Source organism: Daphnia carinata, chromosome 4 (genome assembly GCF_022539665.2).
Source record: "Daphnia carinata strain CSIRO-1 chromosome 4, CSIRO_AGI_Dcar_HiC_V3, whole genome shotgun sequence".
In the NCBI taxonomy this organism is placed as follows: domain Eukaryota; kingdom Metazoa; phylum Arthropoda; class Branchiopoda; order Diplostraca; family Daphniidae; genus Daphnia; species Daphnia carinata.
In genome coordinates this window covers 5798631-5821397 of record NC_081334.1, presented here as the reverse complement: position 1 = coordinate 5821397, position 22767 = coordinate 5798631, and the positions used below count along the sequence as shown (strand labels likewise).

Sequence of the window (22767 nt, the reverse complement as noted above, 5' to 3'; positions counted from 1 at the left end):
TTTTTTCTCGATGTCACAAAGTATTCATAGCCATAAACTTGAGCTTTCCTATTATTTCCTTGCAATGGTTCCCGTATCATGAAACTCATCTGTGCCCGCCATATTGTCTTGTATAAGTTTCTCGTGTATCATCCTGAAGAAATGTATCTACCATTAGACATTTGTAATTTTCACGATTACTTTTCTTCGTCACAGGTTCTATAAGAAGTGTAAGATGAAAAGTTGCATTATTCATCACGTTACCAAGATTTGTTCATTATGATGGCGTTAAAAGATGACGGCAGCTTCGGATGTGAATAAGAAATGTTGATCTTTGAACGATGAACTTTCAGCCATGAATGACGGAAGCCGAAAGCATTTTCATGTTACCATTGCTGGATACCTTTCCGGCTGATCGACTCGTCCCCTGCTGATAGATTCCCTTATCATGGCTTTTCTTTGGCCAACTTAACTATAAGGTATTCTATGATCATGAAAAGCTAACTTTTTCTTTCATTCGTGTCTTACTTTTTTTTTTTTCGTGTATGCGTAGTGGTGATGAGGCATCGGCCGCCACATGGGACCTAATGTTCGTTGTAGCCCTGATAACGTCTGGCAGTGGGAATGGCCCGTGTCAATGCTACGCATAATATCGACCGCGATAAAAAGCGATAGCTGAAGGTAGAAACCTAGCTAGTCGCGATGAGAAAGGGTGTGAGATATACCACGTGCGTCCATTGCTGCTCTTTTGTTCCATGGTGAACGGCCAGACGGCTTTTCATGCACCTTTACTCTTCTCATCACTCCATCGCAAAACTTCGGGGATGGATGGCTCCCAGACGTCGGAACGCATCAGGTAGGTTTTACATTAAAAATAATTCTTTCGCCTTTGTTAGTCTTAAGAATGTTCGTCAGCGAGCTGATTGGGCTGTCTACTGATGCTCGTTACGCTTGCATGACACTGCGTGAGAGAGAATCGCCCATTTTTTATTTATTCAGGTGTTACTTTATTTAAGAGCGCGGTAAATGAATGATTGTGGGGCAGCTGCGTTTAGTTTTAGTACCTGGTCGGTAGCGGTCTGGGTTTCAGTGATGCGTCCTTTTGCATAAATGATGACCGTTTTCGACCTAATGTGCATTTAATCTTAAGTAACATCTCGTCAAAAATGATTCTTTTCCTCTTCGACGCGTACATATTCCATAGAAAGTGGAATAATATCCGAGTAGCTTTTTTCTTTTCATCAAGCCACTGAACTGCGTCTCCAACTTTTTTGTTACGTCTTGGCTAAAGATCAAGCGTTATTTTTCGAACCCGTAGAAAACATTAGATGGGAGGAAAAGGAATAACAGGTCTCTAGCGTATTTTTTTTTTTCGTTTTTTTTTTGTTCCTTTGGGTGTTCATGGGAACTCATGCAGGCCTGTCGGAAATGAATTCCGCTATCGCTTGTGTGAGTTGCCTCCCGTGTCACCACAACTCTTGTCTGAGACGTGCGCTCCCGAAAAGAAGAATTCTGGGGCATGTGCCATTGGTGGTGTATGATAAATAATTTCTGATCTCTAGATGGGCTTTCTCCCTCCTTTCATACTTGCCTATTTTGTGTTGGGCTGCTGTTGCGGCAAACTTCCCAATCGGTCTGACGTCACAACATATTCTGGAAGCAAGATAACGTATTTAGCCGCTAGTGACCATGTCCCTTTGCTGTGAACGTCAGCTTGCCGCTATCCTCCGTTGATTATTCCCTCTCATTCCTTCAAGAATAACGTCCGAAATCTCATTATAGCTCAATTTCTTCAAGCGATTAAATCGAATGGCGTTAGATGACCATTTTAAAATGTCGTTGCCTTTGACGTTCTCGTTGTCCCATTCTTTGGTTCCGGTGACTGCACGTCACAATGAACCCTCATTTTACATTTTCAAAAAACGATGGTTATGTACCAGTTAACCTCGCCAGTGCACATTAAATGTCGTTGGTTGTGACACAGTTTTCGTATTCAGCGCCGACGCGGTATCGTTCTCGCCATCCGGTTATGCGTCTATTCGTGTGCGCGACACAAAGGCGGTGGGTTATGCCCCTGTGGCGGTGTTTCGTCGTGCAACACACATGCGTGCACGCCGAAAACCCGCATCTCGCTCTTGTTGGTTCTGCGCCACTCGGCGTCGTCTCCGTCGCTTCTTTTATAGGTGGCAAAAAGTTAAGGTAGATGTATCCGACCAAGCAGTCGGTTGACGTCTTTATTGCAGTGCGCAGCTTCCTCTATCGGCACCTGTGTTATGGTCAGAGCATAGTCCAGATGGCGAACAACTCGTTTTAAACCAAGAGGAAGATAATTTGGTTTGATTAGAAAAGAAAAATGAGTTTTTTTAACGCTCTACAACAGTACGTGACAAATAGTGTTTCCAGTTTAAACCTTTCGCCGCGTCGCTTTTCTAGAGAGAATGAAGAGAAGAGCAGTTCTTCTTCTTCCAGTGTCGATCCGATTCTTCCGCCACCTTTGACGATGACGAAAATGCCCATGCCGTCGGTGAGCCGTGAGGCCGGCAGTAGATCTCCGAGTACTGTCCATCGTTCGTCGGCTCACCTCCTCCAGGAGCGATCGAAATCGCTTAAAGCCGTTTCTTCGCAATCGCAACCACCTTCCCCAAGACGGGTCGTTGGCGGACGTACGGCTTCGCTCAAAGAGTCATCGACCCTGTCGATTACGGTGCCGTCTGCATCCGGCGGCGGCGGGCCGATTTCGCCATCTTCTTCAACGGTCGCACTTGCGGCTATTCACTCGCCATCACCTTTGTCGTCACCATCTTTTCATCACATGGCGGGCAAGCGAAGGGAACCTAAACTTTTGCCAACTTTTGCTCTGCTCGAGGGCAATCGTCGTACTTCTTGGCCACAATTTGCCATCACCGGTTCCGGGTAATAATTAAAACGAAAGAACAACACAACCGAATAAGAACGAACTTTTTGAATAAACCCCCCGTTTGTCCTGTAATTCTGCACAACTTGCAGAATGCATAATTTTTCGCGTTCCCTAAAACTTTTTTTTTTTTTTTTATTCAGCTGCGCTTTATTTCCAACCGTGTTCCATCAACGGCCTAGATCTTTCGTCCCAGAGCCTTTGTTGTGTCGAAGAGTAGGGAATCTTTTGTCTCGGCCAAAATGATTGTCTTCTCCTGTTTTAGACGCGTTCATTTTGTCATCGATCGTTTATGGTCGCTACATTCACGTCAGCTTTGCCTGCAGAAATCCTAGCCACGCTTTAAATGAGTCCTTCGTGCGTAGCGAACCCAGTGATGAAGAGATTACAAAGTCCCGAGGTGTAATACAAGCTCTGCGATCAGATAGGGAGGTGACGGATGTAGGAGGATAGAAAACCCAGCGAAAAGACAGAACATTCATTAAAATGCATCGCGAGTCTGACAGTCTTTTGGAGTCTTTACATGTCATCTACAAGAGGAAATGACGCGCTGATTTTATTGTCTTGTCATCGTGTGTCGTCGACCCAGGTGATGTAGCAGGAAATAAGCTCGGGCAAAGTAGATGTAACCGGATGACGAAAAAAAAGTCATAGTGGCCAAATAAGGGGAATTCAATAAAGTCGTACTCTTTATTAGTGAAATGTTTTGCAACATTAAAGCATCCGCGCCACTCATCGCTTCAGACCACATACCTGTTCTTTTTCCCCGTATAATACCCGAAAGCTCTTAGGGGCAAAAGCATTGTAATGCGCTTGCGAACCTCTTTCGTCCGATTGGATTACGCCCAGGAAAACGGGACCGCTAAAAAAATATAGATCTTTTTATGATGATGACAAAATCCTATAGGTCGAATGGACACTCTGTTGGATATTATGTGAGAGGTAGAAACAGGGAAAATCCAGTCGGGGAAAAAAAAAATAGAGACTGGTGCGTGGGGTCTACTTTTTGCTAGGCATGTTCGATGCGTTTCATCTTGAAAATGGATGCAAGTTTGATTTTTTCCACCGGGAAAGATATTGGTTGTCACAATCGATCGACGCTCAGATTCGATGGAAAAATGAGTTTGAACAGGGAAATGGGAAGGTAGACAAGGCCCTAGGAAGTAATCTTTCCATTCATTTTCCAAGGATAATATTTATCTTTTTCTTTATAGTTTTTCTTTTTTCATCTAACCTTTAATATTTTTGCTTTGGGATTTTAGTCTTTCTTCGTATAATCGTGCCGTCAAGCAGCGTATTGTACACTATACCTGCGGGCTGAAAACGTCTGCACCATTCTTTCGCAGACACTAATGTACCCTATTCGTTCGAGTTTGATTGTTACAGTTAACCTTTCTTACTATACCAATACCGGGCAACCAAATGCAAGCTGGACGTGTTGTCGTTTTTATTAGAATTTTTTTCCCCCTCCCCTTAAGTTGGTTGGCTTTGTACATCATCAGTGTGGGTTCGTATCGCTCTATCGACCAAATAGAATTGCCTTTCTACGTTGACGGGCTGTCTACCGGATAAGGGAAAAAGTCAAAGTGTTGTATATAGTATCGCTACCATGTTACGAGGCCCCGTACGAGAAGTAATCCCAAAACGATCGGCGGTTAGCTCCGTAAAAAAAGAAAGGGGGGGGGAGAATAAGGGGCAATCGTCTTTCGATGGAATAAAGCCTACAAGCGCGGTCTGAATTCCCTTCTGGCTTTTAATGTTCGACTCGTCTCTTTCAAGTCATTTCGGTCCCACGTAATCTTTGTCGGGGATTCCCGAGAGTCGACTTAAACGTCTCTACGCTAATCTCCCTCTTGTAAATCAAAGACCCCCCCCCCCACCACCACCAAAGAACAATTATAAAAGACTGACTATGGCTTTAAGACGCGATTGATGATTAATGCTCTGTTTTTATTTTGGCAAAATGTCTTTTTCTTTTCGTTGGGTGAGATAATTGGAACACAAAAAAAGTTTTTTAATGGCTGGTGCTCGGTAATTTCGCCAACACACCGAATGTGCCATCAGGCGGTGATCGACCCAGCACATGGGTGGATTTTTAAATTAACCGTGTCGTGCCTAACTGTAAAAAAACTAGCGAGAAAGAGAATGGATTTGAATATATCGTAGGTGAAAGTCGTCGTATATCAAAAGGAAAGCTTCAGTTTTCTTTTGTTGTTTCCAAAAGGGGGGGAGGGGCAAGAAAACAAAAATAACATGACGAAACAAGCCAACAAGACACAAAATAAAAAGAAGTAGTCGAAGGGGAAAATAACTTTTGAGACTAAAGTTACTAGCGTGTAGGACGCACTTCACGCCGTTGGAGAGGGCCATCGATCTTTAGCTGACTGCTGGTTATGGGAACTGACTCTACATTGTATAAGAGCTACGCTTCTTGCGTTCTGTGTTTTCTTTCTTGTCCAAGTACCGTCCATTGATCATTTCTTCAGCTACTGTGCGTAGTATAGGTCAGCGGTTGAAAGAGAAGTTAGTTAATAGGCTTCATCTCCTAGCTGAAGGTAGTGAGCTTAGGCGAGCACCGCGGGAGCCGACAGCTGTATTCCAATGCAGAAGCACTATATTTTCCATTGCGGTTACATAGAATAGGTTTTTTTTTTGCGCGCGCGATTTCTCTTAAGCCCAGCCGTGTATATACGCCATTTGCCAATCCCGCTGCGGCTCCCGTAATGAATCAGGTGGTTTTGCCGACTAGCGCGCTACAGCGTGTTATTATAGTAAAAAGTACTTTGGTCGTTGGCCATATCATTAACCGAGTGCCCCCTAGTATATACATCCTATAAAATCAAATAAAAAAAAAGGATGGAAATTGGCTGAGCGTGTCGAGGTAGAATTGAAAAAAAAAGGAACAATGACGGAATAAAATATAAAATACGTACGGTCAAGAAAAGTATAAAAAGTAAAAGGAATAAAAAAAAAAAGTCTAAAGCGACGACCGGTAAAAGTTGTGGCATTTCGACAGAGTGTCAGTTTTCACGAGAACGCACGGTCGATACGTGACTTGATCATTTCTGGTGTGTGGAAGGAAATCGCTCTGTTGAACTTTTTACTATTCCATCACCGGTGGTCGGCACCTTAGTTTCTGACTGAAATAGAAATGCCATTAATTTCTTGTTTGTATTATTCACCGTCCAAATTTTACGCCTGACTTGCTTTCTATTTTTCAAATTCTATGATGAAATTACAAAAATCACCGCTCTCCGGTTTGGGGGATTTTCCGAGAAACAAATCTATTATGGGTGTGTGTGTGTGTTGCGTAGTCGATGCGATTTAAATTTGCCGAGCAAAGCCTTGAGTAAGAAGCAAATAGAAGAACGTGGGTTTGGTCATACAAAGAAATAAAAGGATGAAGGGTGGACGGTGATTGAATTGAACCGAATAGGGCCACATGTCGTGGTAAAGCTTTTACGTTGTCAATTCAACAGCCTTTCCTGCGTCGTTTTTCACGTCTTCTACCTGTTCCAGCTGTCTGTTGAAATTAAGATTTCAAGCTTTTCGGAAGGGCATAATCCAACTATTGTTTGTTCCTGAGTCGATTTCAGTCGAAGTTCTTTCGTCAAGGACATAGTGGCTCAATCTGTTCAAAGTTTATTTATCTCTTTCTCCCTGTCAAGTTTTGTTTGTTTCTGGATAACAAGTTTTAACAGACTGCCATTTCTATTCACAGCTTTCCTTTATTGAAAAAAAAAAAAACTGCCTTTCCATAAAAGAAGAGATGTGATTTAAAGTTTGAGCAAAAAGCGATAGAGGATATGGCTTTTCTTTCGTGATTAAAAAGCAATGTCGCACAGCGCTATGCAGCACCAACAATCACGAGAACAATAGCGTCGTGATAAATTGCGATGCAGTTTAATATGTTTACTGTGAACTGCAACGCACTGTATCCGCCATGGTTGCCTGTTAGATAATTCAGTCGGTAGCTGTCCATTTGCTAATGAAGGGAGAACCAGCCAAAACGATAGCCATGGCGTTTCCTAGGCGATTTGCAAAAGCCCGGTGAATAGGAAACCATTTGTGCGCTAACGCTGCAGTTTTGACCTGGTTTCTAATTATAACAAATTACCCAAACTCCCAAAGTAGGGCCTCTCTTATTGCCCGTGTTCCGTCACTGCAATGTTACGTTGCAAACATGATGAAATTCGATCGATAAGTCCCTCTCGTCTTATACGAAGAAGCGAATCAATTTTTGTTATTCAACTATGGATTGAAGGAGTTGCACTTGCTTATCCGAATCATCATCCGCGTTCGCTATCGACTGCGTTTGGTTCAAGATCTTTTCCCTCGTTTTTCAACGACTTGGTTTAGATTACCATCGCCAGCAGTGGAAGATTCTCTTGTAATATTGATTTTCCTTGAGACCAGCCTTTGCGCCGAGTTGCAATCCCAGCTTTTTCTAGACTCTTGATATACGCCTAGATTTACTGTGTATAATGACCGTTCTATAGCCTCTCTCTCTCTCTCTCTCTCACTCCTCATTATTTCCCGGTAATTTAAGATGAATAACCCTATTAATATTTTTTTTTTTTTTGGTTCTTTGTCTTTTCTTTTTCTTTATATATTTGGCAACGATATCGTGTGACCTGTCCGGCTGATGTAGCGTCCAAGAATCAGACGGATCGTTCTTCGAGAGCTACACGGCGCTGTGCTGGAAACAAGAGAACAGGCGACTTCAAGTTCTGCGAGAAGATGATCAACCGCTTGTTGCACAGCTGTCGGAAAGCGATGGCCGGATGGATTCCTCTCAATTTATTTCGTCCAAAGAGGTACGACATTTGAATTAAACTACTTCCTTATGCGATGCATTACGAATGGAGCCGGTGCACTTTCAGCCTGGAAAGGTTTTTGCGTGTTAGTAGCTCATTTCGACCGTGTTTTGCGCTCGCTAGTACCCACATAAAGGAAAGGTTGGATCGATAGGTACGGCTATACCGATCATAAAAAAATGTTATTTTTTTTTCTTACTTGGGCTATGGATTTTCTCCCCAACAGTTGTCAATCGCCTTTTGTTTTTAAATTGTAGTTTCCACGGCGATTTTTCTTGCCGCACACACCATTTCCCTCCTTACACTATCGGAAATGTTCATCCTGGGGTATTAGCGAGATATCCTGCCTTCCACTTTGTGTGTGTTCACACTCTCCTGCCTGTGAGCGATTTAATCACATCATTACAAAAGGATGGATTGCAAGCATTCGATGTAAACGTAGATAGGAAAAATGGCGCATATCGTGCCTCGTAGAGACAGTTAAAGAAAAAGGAACTGATTGGCTCGTTGCTAGCGAAACAGAATCGTAAGGAAGAAACGACGAACTTTGTGCATCGAGTCTATCCTTTGCCCAACTTGTTCGGAAATCGTATAGAGCAAGACATCATCCCTTGCTGCTTATTTCCTGTTCCATGGCTCCACTTTTCCGCCTTTTATTTTCCCCTTTTGCATCCGCGCCATTGTCGGCCGAAAGGATTGTTACGGATCGCATAAGACGACGAGGCCAATCTAGTGCATTGTATCATCATAGATGAGCTGCAACGGGCAAAGAGTAGTAGGATAAGAAGAACGCTGAAAGCTGGTCTCTTTAACAAAGAAACTCTTCGCCTTTTGAAGTGAATCAGTCCGTCCTCCTTATTCGACTGTGTATGCGACAACGCACAATAATATTCTTCGCTCGTAAGTTTAAACATTGCCATTCCCTTCTTTTTCTGTGCGTAGCAGTTATCCGGCGGAGCGATCCATTTCTCGCAGCATTATACGCTGTTTGTGTGTGTTTGGTGTAAATGGGTTTGTCAAAAGTAGTTTAAACTTTTATTTATTTTTTTCGTACGTAGATTTAGCACTCGCTTTCAGAACGCCACCTGATGAGATTAAAAGCCTCTTTTCTCATGGTGTTCCCTCTCAAGGAGAGAAAATAAAAAGAGGCCCAAATAAACGTTTATTGTTCTTCCTACTCCAGCGAAGTGAGGCTTTCGCTCGTTGTTTCTTCGGTGATGTCGCTACGGGAGGGAATTTTTTTGTTTTATATTGAATTAGCCGCTGTGCGTCTTTGGTGCGCACGCGAAGCTTTTGATCTTGTGCATTCCTCTCCATTTGGTTATACGCGCTTAAAAGTTATCGTTTCTGAGCCTCCTATTCGCCGCTCACTATACAAAGTGTCAAGTTGCGCGGACCTTACCCTCCGCTTTTACTAGCTACCCACTTTCGCCCTTTATTTATGTTTGGTAAAGGAGCTGGTCGATATGGACGGTCATCGACATTTCTGAAGAGAGCCCGGTAGTTCCTTTAGCCGAAAATCAGATGGGGGGGAAAGCAACCTGACCGTTTAACCATATCTTTTTTTGCTCGAGGAAGCAACACGTGCTGCCGTATCCGAAATCTAAAAATACAAAGACACTATCGACCATGACGATCGGCCAAGATCCCGCACTGCAGGGGTAGAACGAAACCGGAAAGAAGGAAGAAAAAAAAGGGAAGCAAATCGAATGAAAATGCGCCTGACAGAGAAGAAGAGTAGCCTACATTAGTAGCGCAACCTCTAGGGTAGAAGTGTAAGGTACATGGTTGCGTATGGAAATGTAATCAATGGCGAAATAGACTAGGCAAAGCGAAAGTTGTTGTAATCTCATCTTGTCTCCAGACTTTCAATTTTCGTTTTCCTCCCCTTTTTTTTCAATTCTCTATTGAGTTTTCAACAAGGACTAAAGACTTGAGAACTATACACACACACACAGCTAGGAGCATGAAAGAAACACGGAGCATCTGCCAAACTATGGCCAACATGTTTTCTTGTTTGCGCATCTTCCTTCTAATTGGATGTTTTGTTTTTATCATGTTGCAGATGGAGCAGCTTTATGTTGAGGTGCTGTACACGATCCGCCACAAACTGGGAGCCCATTCGGCCAAGTATCCGCACCACTTCAAGGAGGATCTCGTTCATTACGCCCAGGTGGCTTTCGGCGTCGGCCACGAATATCACCGCAAGTGCAACGCCATCGCCAGCGAAGAAAAGGTAAAAAACACTATTATTATTTCTTTCGTTTTTGTGTATGTTCGTACGCGCTTTGTAGCTCTTGCGGTAAGTGCGTCGCCCATCGATTCGATGTGAAAATTTCGCACTGCGCACACCTTCGCACCTGCAACGCAAGATGATGATGGCGTCAATATGCGCAGCAAAGAATAACCTTTCGAATAACATCTGCTGCTTCTATAAATGCCCTGATTTTTTTCCCCGCCGATCAATCGGGTGAAAGAGGGGATGACGCTTCTTCATCCATTCGGGTTAGCGAGATGTGGTGGTTGGATAACCTCCTTCTTTTTCGATGATTGAATATAGCTAAGACCATCAGGTGCCAGTCCAGCTGTTGTTACATATGAGAAAGAATTATTTTTTTATTTCTCCGATATTTCTTTGTGGGCCAATCCCGTATCAAGCGGATTTTGGCCAAATAGAAAAGCGGATAGAAGGAGCTAAATATAAGTCTCTAAAAAAAAAAGTCGTTAAGAATGGATTGGAATCCTCGGAAGTTTTGATACGTTATGCGGAAAATAGGAGAAACGAGAAATCTTTTTTTTTTCCGTTGGAAAAACGGTCAATATCGTGCATTGAAAAATACTCTTTTACTTTTCTTTTTAAAATCCGATACCACAGGGGAAGTAAGACTTTCATGTTCAATTCCGGAATGCCGGACTGCCAAAAAAAACAAAAACAAATTCCAATCGATTTTCCGCAAGGAATGTGATTGATTCTGGGGCTATTGCATCCGCCGTGGATTATACGAGACGTCTGTGCTTTGCATGTGTTTAACAAAAGCAGCACGATTACTTTGTAGTACGTGTTGTGTTATTGACATTCTCGGTTGAAAAGGAAGAAGAAAAAAAAAATCAAATTGATCCAGCCAACGTGTGACTCTCTTTACTGTGCATCTCTACATCTCCAACGTCGCGTTGTTCAAGTGGCAACGAGGCAAACGCCAAGGAGTCGATGTGGAGATGGCAGTCAAACTAGGGTTCCCTATGTAATGGTGACACTTGACACGATTCGTTCAACGTTTCGTAGCAACTTGTGCCTTTCTCTCGCGTTACACTTCGGAATCATCTCTTTAAAAAAGCCCCATCACTCTGAGACGTGTTTGAAAGAATAACGTTCACCGTCAAAGACGACTAGATGAAGGATCTCCAGCGCTTTTGTCCGTCCATGTTTTTCAACTATAGTTTTCTCTTGCTTCACACGTCGTCGACAAGATGTTAGCCGTAACATTGAATCACATAAAAAATGGATTGTTATCCTAATTGCGTTTCCAAAGCGAGTCGGATCTGGTTATTTGTCGTGTTCTTTTTTTTTCATTTTTCGTTGGAAATGTATTCATTACATTCAAAACATTTTCTGTTGTTTGTTTTTAGCCTCCGATTGTCGTTCTCAACGTGATCGTCATCGAAGCTGAAGGTCTAGAGGCCAAAGATCCCAACGGTGAGTGGAACACTTCCACTTCGGAATAATAATAATTTATCTTTGCAATTATTTTAAAAGGACAATAGCCACATAAATAGAATAATAATCCTTGTTTTTTTTTTAAATTTATTTAAACAGGATTCAGTGATCCGTATTGCATGTTGGGCATTCAACCGGGTTGTTGTTCCGGCAACAGGGGGTCGGCCGATCAGCCGTCTCCACAGCAGCTGGCCCAACCGCCGCTGGACACGATCGGCTCTAACGAGGAGTTGCCAACGATGTCGTCGTCTTCGTTGTCGACCAGTGACCAGCGACGCGATTCGCTTGTTTCTATGATGCCCATCGAGAAACTGAAGAAGCATTCCAGCTTTAGGCTGAGTTTCAAACGTAAAGATCCTAGCGTCGTGACGTCAACTGTTGTCGTATCGGCCGGAGGCAACAGCAATCAAATTGGCCCAGCCAACCGACCGAATCTCGGCCCTGCTTCCAGCAGCTCCATCAGTGTGGTAGGCAGCAGCGTCGGAAGCAACAGCAACAGCTCGAGCAACAGCTGCAGTCTGCACGGACGGGAGCAACGCGATAGCCTGCACGCCGCCCTGCCGGCCAAGTTCATCCGAGCCACGTCCGTCAAAGGCGCGACGCTCAATCCGAAATGGAACGAGAAATTCCGCTTGTAAGTTAGTGTTCGACGCTGTTATGACGCACTTGTCTGGTTTAGATGCCCAAAAACTTTGATATGAATTTCCCTATCAGCAGAAGATGCTTAAAAAGGATGTGGGGTTTCTTCTGATTCACGTGTCCGTCATCAACAGACAACTTCTAATTTTGATTGAAGTCGTAGATTGCGGAGTTGTCTGCTTTAACTGACAACACTCTATTAGCGAGTGATTCGAAAACTGGCTTTGACTGGTCTTGTCAAAATGCCAAGTGCCGATTTCTTTGTAAACTCCTGTTAATTACGTGTTGAGGACGAAGTGGGCGTTCTCAATTTCCGCCCTCTTCGACGTCCTACACCTCGTATTTTTGATGAGTAGCATTAAATTTTTGTGGAATTGAGCTGTTTCCCTATTCGGTTGTATTCTACTGGATGGGCATTGTCAGGAGACTCTTGGCGTCAGCTCACTCGACTTACCAGTCCAATTGATTTGCTTTGCTAATTCCTCTTTTCCATTTTCTCTAGTGATATCGACGACGTCTGCAGTGATACTCTCCACTTAGACATTTGGTAATCTCATTTTTGCTTTTGTTTTCAACTATTTTTAAGGAAGACTGTCTTAATTCTATTGAGCTAGACGTTTTACATTTATTTTTTAACTATGACACGTTAAGTTGGACGAGACGTGAAAGCGGTGGGTTCATTGACTCATTTCCATATGCGTAACTAGAGCGCTGTGAAGGTGAAAATGGGACCAGCAACAACGAACTTACAGATAACTTTGCCAGCAAATAATATTCGCATTTTGTTGCGTACGAAACTGTGCGAGACTTGATACTATGAGGGCGCCCTGAGTGCGTTGCCAATATGCAGATCAGCTGCAATTTCATATGTGGGTCTCGTTTGCCAAACTAAATTTAATGCATCGTTGCAAGCTGTTTTTTTTTTTATTTATTTGTTACGAATTTACAAGAGAAAACAAAAGATAAAATAACTTGTGCTTTGATGTTAGCCGCTTTAAAGCGAAATTATTGATTTCCTTTTTTATGCACCTTTCATCAGGGATCACGACGATGAATATTCGGTACTGGATGCCGTCAGCAAACTGAACGAGGTCCGCGGAGTCAAGGGCCTTGGACGTTTCTTCAAACAAATCGCGCAGTCGGCACGATCCGGCACCCAGGACGATTTCCTAGGTTGCGTCAATATTCCACTTCAGGTAATCATGATCAATTCAACTCTCAGTTGTGTCTGTTCAAATCATTTGAAGAAGTGCAGGGCAAATGTTTTTTACTGGAAAACAGGCATCTTTCTCAAAAGGCTTGAAAGGTAATTTTTTCTTTTTGCCAACAAGTGAGAGAGGATGCATCGCTATCGATCAGAGCGATCGATCGATATGAGCCGGACCAGTAGGATTCAGCTAAGAACGAGAATTCCATTGAATACAGACGATGTTTCAAGTTTCCCGTAAGCAAAAGAACATAGCGTAGGGTTGTCTGAAAATCGGAAAGAAGAGAAACGATGGAGGTACAATCGAATGTCGTTGAGGCCGACTCGCTGTAAAATGTATTAAAGGTCGTGTGTCATCGAGTTTTTTTGTTTTTTTTAAAGAAAAACTAAGTCGTGAGGCAGGCCCTTTTATGCGTGTCACGCATTTCGGGATTGTTGAGATGGATGTCCGGTTTTGTTGTGGCAGGGCTTCTGCCTGCAGAAACATATGTCTTCGTTATTGTTGATAAAACGGGGGGCAAAAAAAATGTTTCAATTTAATTTTTATTTTGTTGTGTGTGTGTAAAAAGTTCACAAGATAGGATCCGTTCAGCAAAAAAAAAAAAAAGGAGGAAAAAGATATTGAAAAAAAAAAGAGAATAAAAGAAGGATTTGTTGTCCGGAAAGCCCCGAAGCTTTCCTGTAGCATTGTCCCTTCTTTGTTCAATTTAGTTTTTCTTTTTCAGCACGGGTTTCCACTTTCTTTTCGCCATTTTTCTATCTTTTTTTTTTTCCCCCTTTTAATGATTATTCTTTTTCAATCAACCGGCTTTTTCCACTTTATGAAAAGATGGTATCTTCCATTCTCCTTACTGCCGCTTCAAAAGGACCAAAGGCTAAAAACTAAAAGGGAACGAGAAGAGGCCGTAACTGGAGTTAACTGGGACTTGTCAACCCTTACGCGGCAACCCTTTTTCCCACCTTAAAAATAGAAAATATGCGCAATGTTTGGGGAGACGAAGTGAAGCAGTGATTTTGAAATGGGGGCTGTAGTTTCGTTTGAAGTCGAGACATTGCCTGCAATATAGATGCAAGATTTTTCGAGCACGGTCTACGCAACGTCTCTTTGACATTGTAGGCACGGCGCTGGGATTGACTCGATCGTTGCCTAGTTGAGCCAATCTATCCAACAGAATCACTTACGGATAAGAGGGAAAATATGGCAAAGAAAATCGATCACTTACAGAAAATAAACAACCAACTCGCCTACATCCAAAGTCGGTAGTGAACTAGGAAAAAATGCGTCCTGTGTTGCAGTCATTTATGTTTGTTCTCATTGACATTCGCTTCATTGTGGAAAGACATAACATTATTTCGCGTTTCCTGGGCGGTTAAGATTACCAGGTGTGTTATGGAAATTGATATTCGACGTTAATGAGTATGCGCTGCCAATTATTGCGCTCCCCATTGCCGCTGTACTTGATGAGTTGCCTCGTGTTTTGCTTCGCTGTTGTTTATGTCTGTCGCCTGAATTTTGACGCTAGGAAATACCGTCGACGGGCGTCGAGTGCTGGTACAAGTTGGGCGGCCGGTCGCAGCGCTCGACGATCCAGGGCCGGATCCACCTCAAGCTGTGGCTGTCGACGCGAGAGGATCTCGGCACCAGCGAGGAGGACAACTGGACCGAGATCAAACAGCAGGAGAAGCTGCACTGCGTCTTCATCGACTTTGAAGTCTCCCGTTTCAAGGTAAGTCGGACAACATTCATCGTAAGACATGCTTGACATACACGCACACACACAAGGACGTATGGCACGCACGTAGACATCAACGAAGGCAAAAAAAAAAAAAAAATGGAAGGAGTTGTCGCTACATCGGCGGAAACAAGCTCGACATCCAAACGAAAATGTGAACGAGACTCGCCTCGCAAATCATTGACTATTATCAAGAAAAAAGGATCTATATTGGCTGGCTCTGCTATTGTTCAAACACGTGTGCATGTACTGCAGCAACGTAAACTTTAGTTACCGCAATGCTACTCCGTTGCAGCGGATGTTTCATTCAATTTTTTTTATCCCTCATTTTTGTATTTGCAAAACTCTTTGAAATTTTTCAAAAACAAACGGTCATCTCCACTTGCAATGTAATTATTTTGTTTGGTTGGACAGAATTCTCCGTCGCAATGGACGGGCGAACTCTCCCAGGCGGCCCTGACGATCCTACACCAGCACGCTATCCAGGGCGATGTGACGGTGCTGCAGTCGCACGTCGTCCGCTGGATCGCCTACGCCGGTAAGCAGCCGGATAAGTCGCTCCACTTCTCCGTCCTCTACCGCATCCTCAATGACCTGGACCACCAATGGTCGTCGCTGGCCTCGGAGCCGCTCTCCCGCGAGGAGGAGGACGCCCTGGCCGAGTCTTTCACTGCCTTTATCGATTATTCGTTGTCTTGCCTCCGCAAGATCCGATACCTATTCAGCCATAGATTGTCCAATTCTTCCAAATTGGAATTTCTTCTCAAGTATTGTTTTACTTGTTTCCTCTTTCCATCGTTACGTGTGCAGTACTTATGGATTTTTACTACGCTCCATTGTGTAGGTGTTTAATGCAGTTGGATGTCATGCGAGCCTTCCGGCGCTGTTGCCCGTTTCACAAAGAGATCCGCGGGGAGATCGTTGTTGCTATTCGCAAAGGTGCCGCTGAATGGTTCAACTCTGAATTACAAAGGTACTTGCGTAATCTTAAAAAAAAAAAAAAAGATAAGTTCACCACCAATATGCACGTCTGTTTATCTCCATCCGAGAGAGCTTCCTTTTGAGCGTGGTGCGAGTCTTTGATGGCCTCGTCCTTTTATTGCCTTTGATAGTTTTTTTTTTCTCCTCCCGTTTATTGTTTTCTTTATGTTGTGGAAGAAAAGGGATTGGGGTGTCTAATAAGTACTTTTTACCTGGTAATCCCAACTCGCATCACAAGAGATTGTCATTGTCTTCCTTTAGGTGTGTACCCACTGACGCCAACCTCATAACCGTCGTCAATGGCTTGACGGTGCTGACCAATCGCGTCTATGCTGATTTAACCCGTTCCCATCAAATCTACGACGATGTGTTTCAAAGGTATTGTTTTAAAGACGCACGTCTGGGAACATGTCGAACAAGTGTTATAAATCCTTTTGGCATTGCGCGTACATTTTTACATTGTTTTTCTTTGTGTTTCCTCGCAGAATTGGCAACGTTTCCTACTTTAACATTGTCTACAAGAATCACGTGAAAATGGTGAGCCATCTCGTAAGGCATTTCGTTAATGGTTTATGCATGGGCGCTGTGTTTTGAAACCTTGACTGCAGCTGTAGAAAAAAGGGCGAATTCAAGCCCGTACCCTAACGATTAGATTGTTCTTTGCGAAGCTCTTCAGAAATGTTTAAAAGACATCGGGACCCCAACGCTTCCAATTCTTTTAAACTTTCAGTATCTATCTTTTGTCTATTGACTCCTTCTTTTTTTTTCCCTCTCGGTCTGATGAGCTCTGATTCTGGAAAAAAATCCATGGGGTGTTAGCCCATCCAATTTAGTCTGCATTATTCAAGTTCGTGTTGTGGGCAAAGTTTCTTTTAGAGTTTTGATTTTTGAAGTGATTTTCTTCTTCTGTTTCACCCTCCGCCCCACTATCTCCCACTTTTGACTATCTTCCGCTGACTTGCTTCCTCCATCCTTGCAGATCACTCAAGAGTTCAGTTCGCGTCTGGAGAGCATCCGCAGTCATTTCCCTAACGGCCCCAACGGTCCCACCATCAGCACAACGGATGGTGGAAATGGCGTCGAGATGGGCTCGGCGGAAAACGCAGGACCCCTTTTCGAATTGAATATCGCTTTGCAAGATTTACAGAAGTAAGATTAACCCCTTGACAAACTTATAATGATTTTCGTTCAATGGTCAGTTTAAGAAAATTAGAAAAAGACGAGACGTTGATGTGTTTTCTTGTTCACGACAGGTTTCAAGATCACGCTCCACCCGACGAAATCACGCTCAGTCACCAAATGGCCGCCTTAAACTGCCACGATTGTTTCAGAGCCGTTTTGGAACACTGGCTCGTTGTGGCCCGTTCAAAAGTGAGACCTTAATCCCTATCCGACATAGTAGATAAGGGAATTTATCCCCCTATTGATGTCGTTTAGCGTTCTACGTTATTACCAATAATGATGGTGACAGTTGAAGGGACGAGGCTTATTCGTTATGATCTAACCGTCAAAAACATAATGAACATACCGTTGTCCTTAATTGAGTTTTGCTGTCTGTCAGGCATTGAACCGGGTGCGGTCGGCCGTCGAGCTGGACTCTTTCACCAACGTCGAGCCCTACCTGAAGCATTCGACTTCGGCAATCGATACGACTTCGTGCTTCTATCAGGTTGGTAAAATATCGACAAGAAAAAGGAGAGGGAAAAAAAAGTGGCAGAGGTTGGAACACAACTGTCGTTATCTTTTTTGTCCCTGGCTGCCAAACTTATTGGATGGTGAAAGGGGGGGGGGGGGATTCAACAAAATGCTGAGCGAACAGCCCGATTCAACCAAAGCCGGATGTCCTTTAATGACGCAGTGAAATCAGTATATAGGCGACAACGTTCGTGGCTGTGACTGCCCTTTGTTGTTCCATCTATCCGGAAGGTAGCACACCACCGTTCGGCCAAGCAGAGAAAAACAAAACGAAGACGAATGAATCTCGCCATTGTTGTGTATTGTGTTTGATTGCCCCTCCCGAACCCCTAAAAAGAAAAAGATTATGTGGCATAGCTTTTTAGCGGCGTACTCCGCGTGATCAATTTACTCGCCGAGAGAAAGTGTTAAAACACGCATATGAAAATGGTAGCTTATTATTTGCGGTTGCAGGTTTGTGATTTTTGGAAACAATTGGCGTGGCCGGAACTCGTCTCCTCCTATCCGTTTGTCTACAGTTTAGTAGAGGTAGAGTAGTACGAATTTCAGAAGGAAATATAAATATTAAAAATTGTTTTAATTCATTTTCATTTCTTTATGGGTTCTAGATGATCACGGCCAGCGCCATCGTTTACGCCGACCTCATTTTCCTGCGCATCCAAACGCACGGTTTCTTCACCGATGATTGGAAAAACACGGCCGTCGTCGAAGAAGTAAGTCCGTTGATGTTATTTAGCATGTGGTAGATGAAACAAAAGCGGCTTCGTGCGTCCTTTTCTCTTTGATCGTCATTGACGTTTTTTATTGTGTTTGCTTCCCGCGGATGACGTAGGTCTACGTTAATTTGAATAACCTGCAGCACGTGAAAAATGCGCTGGCTTCCATTCCGCAGACGCTCCGCGTGGCGGCCATCGTCTCTGCGGTAGACGGCCCAAACACGGCGTTGCTTGACGTTCAGAGGTTCAATTGATATCCAAACTCAGCAAACACAAGAAAGAAACGATGAATTTAGCTCTTTCATTTCTGATGTTTTGTGTCTTAAACAGGAGTCCAATCTCCGGTAGATCCAGGTCGCCGTCGGTCGTTTCCGGAACGCTGGCATCGCCCGGGTATTTAATGATTGCCGGAGGCGCGATGCCCAATATCAGCGGATGTGTTGGTATTAACAGCTACGATAACAGCGCCAGACAGGCATTCCATAATCTTTTGGAAACAGCCCGCGATCACTACGAGAACAAGCTTTTGCGAATCGCTGGATGCTTAGCCGAAAAGGTAGCGTGACCACACGGGCCCCAACAAGAATTTAACTCAATTAGACGCACGTGAATTGAATTCTTTGTTTGAACGTAAGATGAGGAGCGAAGTGAAAAAAAATATTTTTCACTTGGCTTGGTCGCCGGACTCGTTACCAGCCAACGAGGCAGCTGCACCTCTACTCGATTGTCTAGACCACATTCTTCTCGACCTGCAGCCCAATCTATTGCCGGACGCTTTTCAACGATGCGTAGCAGCCATCTGGGACGTGCTTCTCGTTGAGTTGTGGGCTCAGGCTGAAGTATCCAGCGGAGTGAGTAGCATTTCTTATTTTTTCCCTTTTTACTTCTTTGGGGTTCTTTTCGGCCGCCCTTGTAGTTACGGTTTGAACGTACAATTTCGAAGGATAAATTCTGTAAGTTTTACGACCGACTGCACGGCGCCCTCCAAATGTTGGTGAATTTCCTGCACGCCGACGGTAAGGGCCTCTCGATGGATGCGCTCAAGTGCCCGACGTACCAGCGCGTCGAGGAGAAAATCTCGCTGCACAAGGCCAAAACGGAACAGCTGATCGATCTCTATCATGTCGGACGACTGGGCCAGCAGCAACAGCTGCACGGCAGCGGGACCATCGAGGCTCCTTACGGCGTTCTCAGCATCCGCGTCTACTTCCATCACGACAGCTTGAGCGTCGAAATCCTATCGGCCAGGGACGTCATCCCATTGGATCCCAACGGACTCAGCGATCCTTTCGTCATCGTTGAGCTCCTACCCCGTCGACTCTTCCCCAATTGCAGCGAACAGCAGACGAGCGTCAAGCGGCGCACTCTTTATCCCGTCTTTGACGAGTGTTTCGAATTGTTAGTCATCTTCCTTTTTCGTTTTAAATTTAAATTGTAATCTGTTCAAATTTGGCTTTTTGATTTACAGTCCGGTGACGTTGGAGCAATGCCGGCAAGAAACGGCCATGCTCCTGTTTACAGTTATGGATTACGACGTTTTGACGGCCAATGATTTCGCTGGCGAAGCCCTTCTGTCTCTCAACACAGTACCGGGAGTTGCGGCAACGCCGCAAGGGCTGGACACGTTTCACGGGCTCAAACAGATCGACTTGGTCCTGATGCATCAGCCAAACAAACGTAGGTTTAAAGCTTTGGTAAACAGGGACAGCCAGAAATTGGGGTTGTTTTCCTTTCTTTCTTGTTGCGTTTGTACAAGCGTCGTAGCAACTGGCAAGTTGTTGATTCTTCCCGGTTGTTGAACTAAAAGGAGACGTTACATACAATTTTTATTTCCCCCCCTAACGGTAGGTCTTTCTAATGTATCTAGCTGAGCAGAAAGAGGCAGCCATAACGTCTTGTTTGTAGTTTATTCGCTCGTAACTAACGATGGTCTTGGGATACATTAATTCATCTCCTTTCATCGTCCTTTTAAAAACGCTACCATCACAGCTCTTTATGTTGCCGTGGCAACGAACGTCGTGCATCATGTTAGCACTCTGTAGACAGTTTTCTTTCTTTCTTTTTTCCTGTTTACCTGTAGATTCCCTCAAAACTTATTACCCAGTATTTCCTTGTTTTATTTTCCTCCAACAGGTCGAAGCGCCTCAACTTTCCAACTGTTCAAACACATCTGCAAGAGTTTGAACAATTTCGTTCTAGAGAACATATGCGTGGATAAAAAGAACAGAGAAGAGCGGAGGAAAGGAAACTCATATTAGTTTGCTTTTCAATGTTGAAAATTGAGCCGATAGCTCGTGGGCGTTGAATTTTTCATGAAGGAAAAGGGATTTTCGTCAGATGTTTATATCGCCGAAAGATGTGGGAAGAAGAACCGGATGTAAAGGAAAGGGCCACAGGAAGGGATAGGGCAGATTATAGTGAATCCTGGTGTAGTTGGAAGTTGAAATATCCAGGGGATCGGCTCCCCTATCGCGTTCGCTCCGTTCGATAGCGTATCAAAAATTGTAGGTAAGACACGCACTCCCTTTCGTGATCACGAACAGAGAGGCATGCTAGTGGCTAGCAGTGGGGCTATGGCTCTCTTTCGTGTACCTACACCGACTTGGTACACAAGTAGGGCCGTTATGGGCCTGCGCTTTCCAGCTAGTCATTTTGTCATTCGATTCACGCCGCTAAGAATGGCGAGCGTGAGCTGGCTGGAGTTTTCTAATGTCATGCTCGCAGTTGCCAAACGATGTAAAGTCACGCTTTTTTTTCTTTTTCCCGTACATCAAAGTTGGCTCGTTGCGTCATGGAAAACATGACACGAGTCATCAGTCACACTTCGTACAAATACCGAATGCGGCAGTTGAAACAGAGGAGGATCACGTTGCACTGTAGCTAAATCATAACCGAGAAGAAGAAAGAACTGGAAATCTTTCGTTACCATTTGGATCTTAGCCAGCGTGAACAGCAATCATTATTTTATATGCGTTGTGGGTAGAACAAATTGTCTAGTCTTTTTCTTTTTTTTTTTTTCCCCCCTTTTTTTCAATTTTTTTTTATTTAGATCATCCTATCCTGTCAGTGTTGGAGTCGCGTGTTTGGGACCGAACGGCGCAAGAGTTTGCCAAAAAGCAAAGGGAACGAGTCGTCAGCTAAAACATGATCGGTGGCGTCGTAAACATGAATGGACCCCTTCAAAACCAACAACAAAACAAGTGCACTCAATTGAGAGTGTGCCATTTTCATTCTCCCTTTTCTTACACACATATATTTAACATATCAAATCTCTCTATCGCCTTTCTTTCTTATCGCCATTTTCTATTTGGGGTCCCGCATCTCTTTCCAATACTTTACTGATATTCTATTTAATATCATTTACTATTCATTCTAATTCATCTCGTCTATTTTTACAGTAGCTCTCTATATATTATTCTGATGAGGCTTTTTGGCTTCTGAAGAAACAATGAGAAAGCGGCTTAGCTCGTGGACATCTAAAAAAAAAATGCTTAAACTTCCTTGCTTATCCTGAAATATTCAAGTTAATGAAAGAACTTGCTGTAAAGGCAGCAACCATTGCCAGTTGCTTTGCATTCAATGTCAGCGAATGGAAATCGGAAGAAAATCCATTAAAAAAAAATGACGAAAGGCGAAGGGAATCCAAACAAAATAAACGTGGCAGCCTCTTTTTTTTTCAGGAACGTTAAATCATCCCCAATATAAGACAGGAAAGATGGGAATGTAAAAGACCTTTGCGGATCTTTTGTTACAACTTATATTTTCTCATATTGTTTCCTTTCTAAATATCGGCAACTTATTACTTCCACCTGCGTAATCAAAAGATGTCAAAGCCATTGTTTTTGTTCCCCTTTCATTTCCAACTTATTCATCTATTTGTTGTAGATGTCAGATTTCCGAGTTCGTTGCCTTGTTTTGTCCCTTATTTTGTTCGTTCGCAAAGTTGCACGAAATAGGTTTCGGAGAATTCCTCCATTAAAGATTGACGGGGTGGCAAAGTTTTCATCCGTTTCTTTCAGGTTTTTTCACTTGGAATGAGGAAAGTAGATTGTTTGCCCGCGGTATAGAAGCGCTTCATCATTTCGCTCACGCTGCGTATCGTTAAAGAAAATGTATTGGGAAAAAAAAGAAACAGAGAAACTATAGTCTGGCTGCTTGATTGCTTACCAATGCGCTTAGCTTCCTACTGTGGAGCTCGTTGGCATTTTGTTTCGCTCGTTTATTTTTGGATATTACGTCACGATCGACGGACTTAACTGATCGATCCGTCTATCGGAAAAGTAACCGAGACCCTTTTCTTTGCTTCTTTATTCATTACCTGCATTCTTTTCTTTTGAATTAAACTCGCTAACCCCTGGAATATTTATCGAT

At 43.5% G+C, this 22767-nt stretch overlaps 1 protein-coding gene across 2 annotated transcripts; it reads left to right on the top strand.

The window, feature by feature from the left end:
- Positions 1 to 249: 249 nt before the first annotated feature.
- On the top strand, positions 250 to 21593 carry LOC130687244 (BAI1-associated protein 3-like). 2 transcript variants are annotated; one of them, XM_059495173.1, is made up of 24 exons: positions 250 to 458; positions 533 to 835; positions 7545 to 7710; positions 9776 to 9946; positions 11338 to 11404; positions 11525 to 12059; positions 12567 to 12611; positions 13104 to 13260; positions 14795 to 14998; positions 15419 to 15771; positions 15849 to 15977; positions 16247 to 16363; positions 16471 to 16522; positions 16965 to 17134; positions 17239 to 17356; positions 17547 to 17654; positions 18134 to 18208; positions 18289 to 18393; positions 18513 to 18640; positions 18727 to 18952; positions 19032 to 19247; positions 19340 to 19794; positions 19865 to 20073; positions 21446 to 21593. In XM_059495173.1, exons 2-24 carry the CDS (start codon positions 735 to 737, stop codon positions 21535 to 21537), a joined length of 3999 nt encoding a protein of 1332 aa, XP_059351156.1. In that variant the 5' UTR covers positions 250 to 458; positions 533 to 734; the 3' UTR covers positions 21538 to 21593. The 2 variants fall into 2 exon arrangements, with proteins under 2 accessions (XP_059351156.1, XP_057366368.1); XM_057510385.2 differs by lacking the exons at positions 250 to 458; positions 533 to 835 and adding an exon at positions 2243 to 2892.
- Positions 21594 to 22767: the final 1174 nt, after the last annotated feature.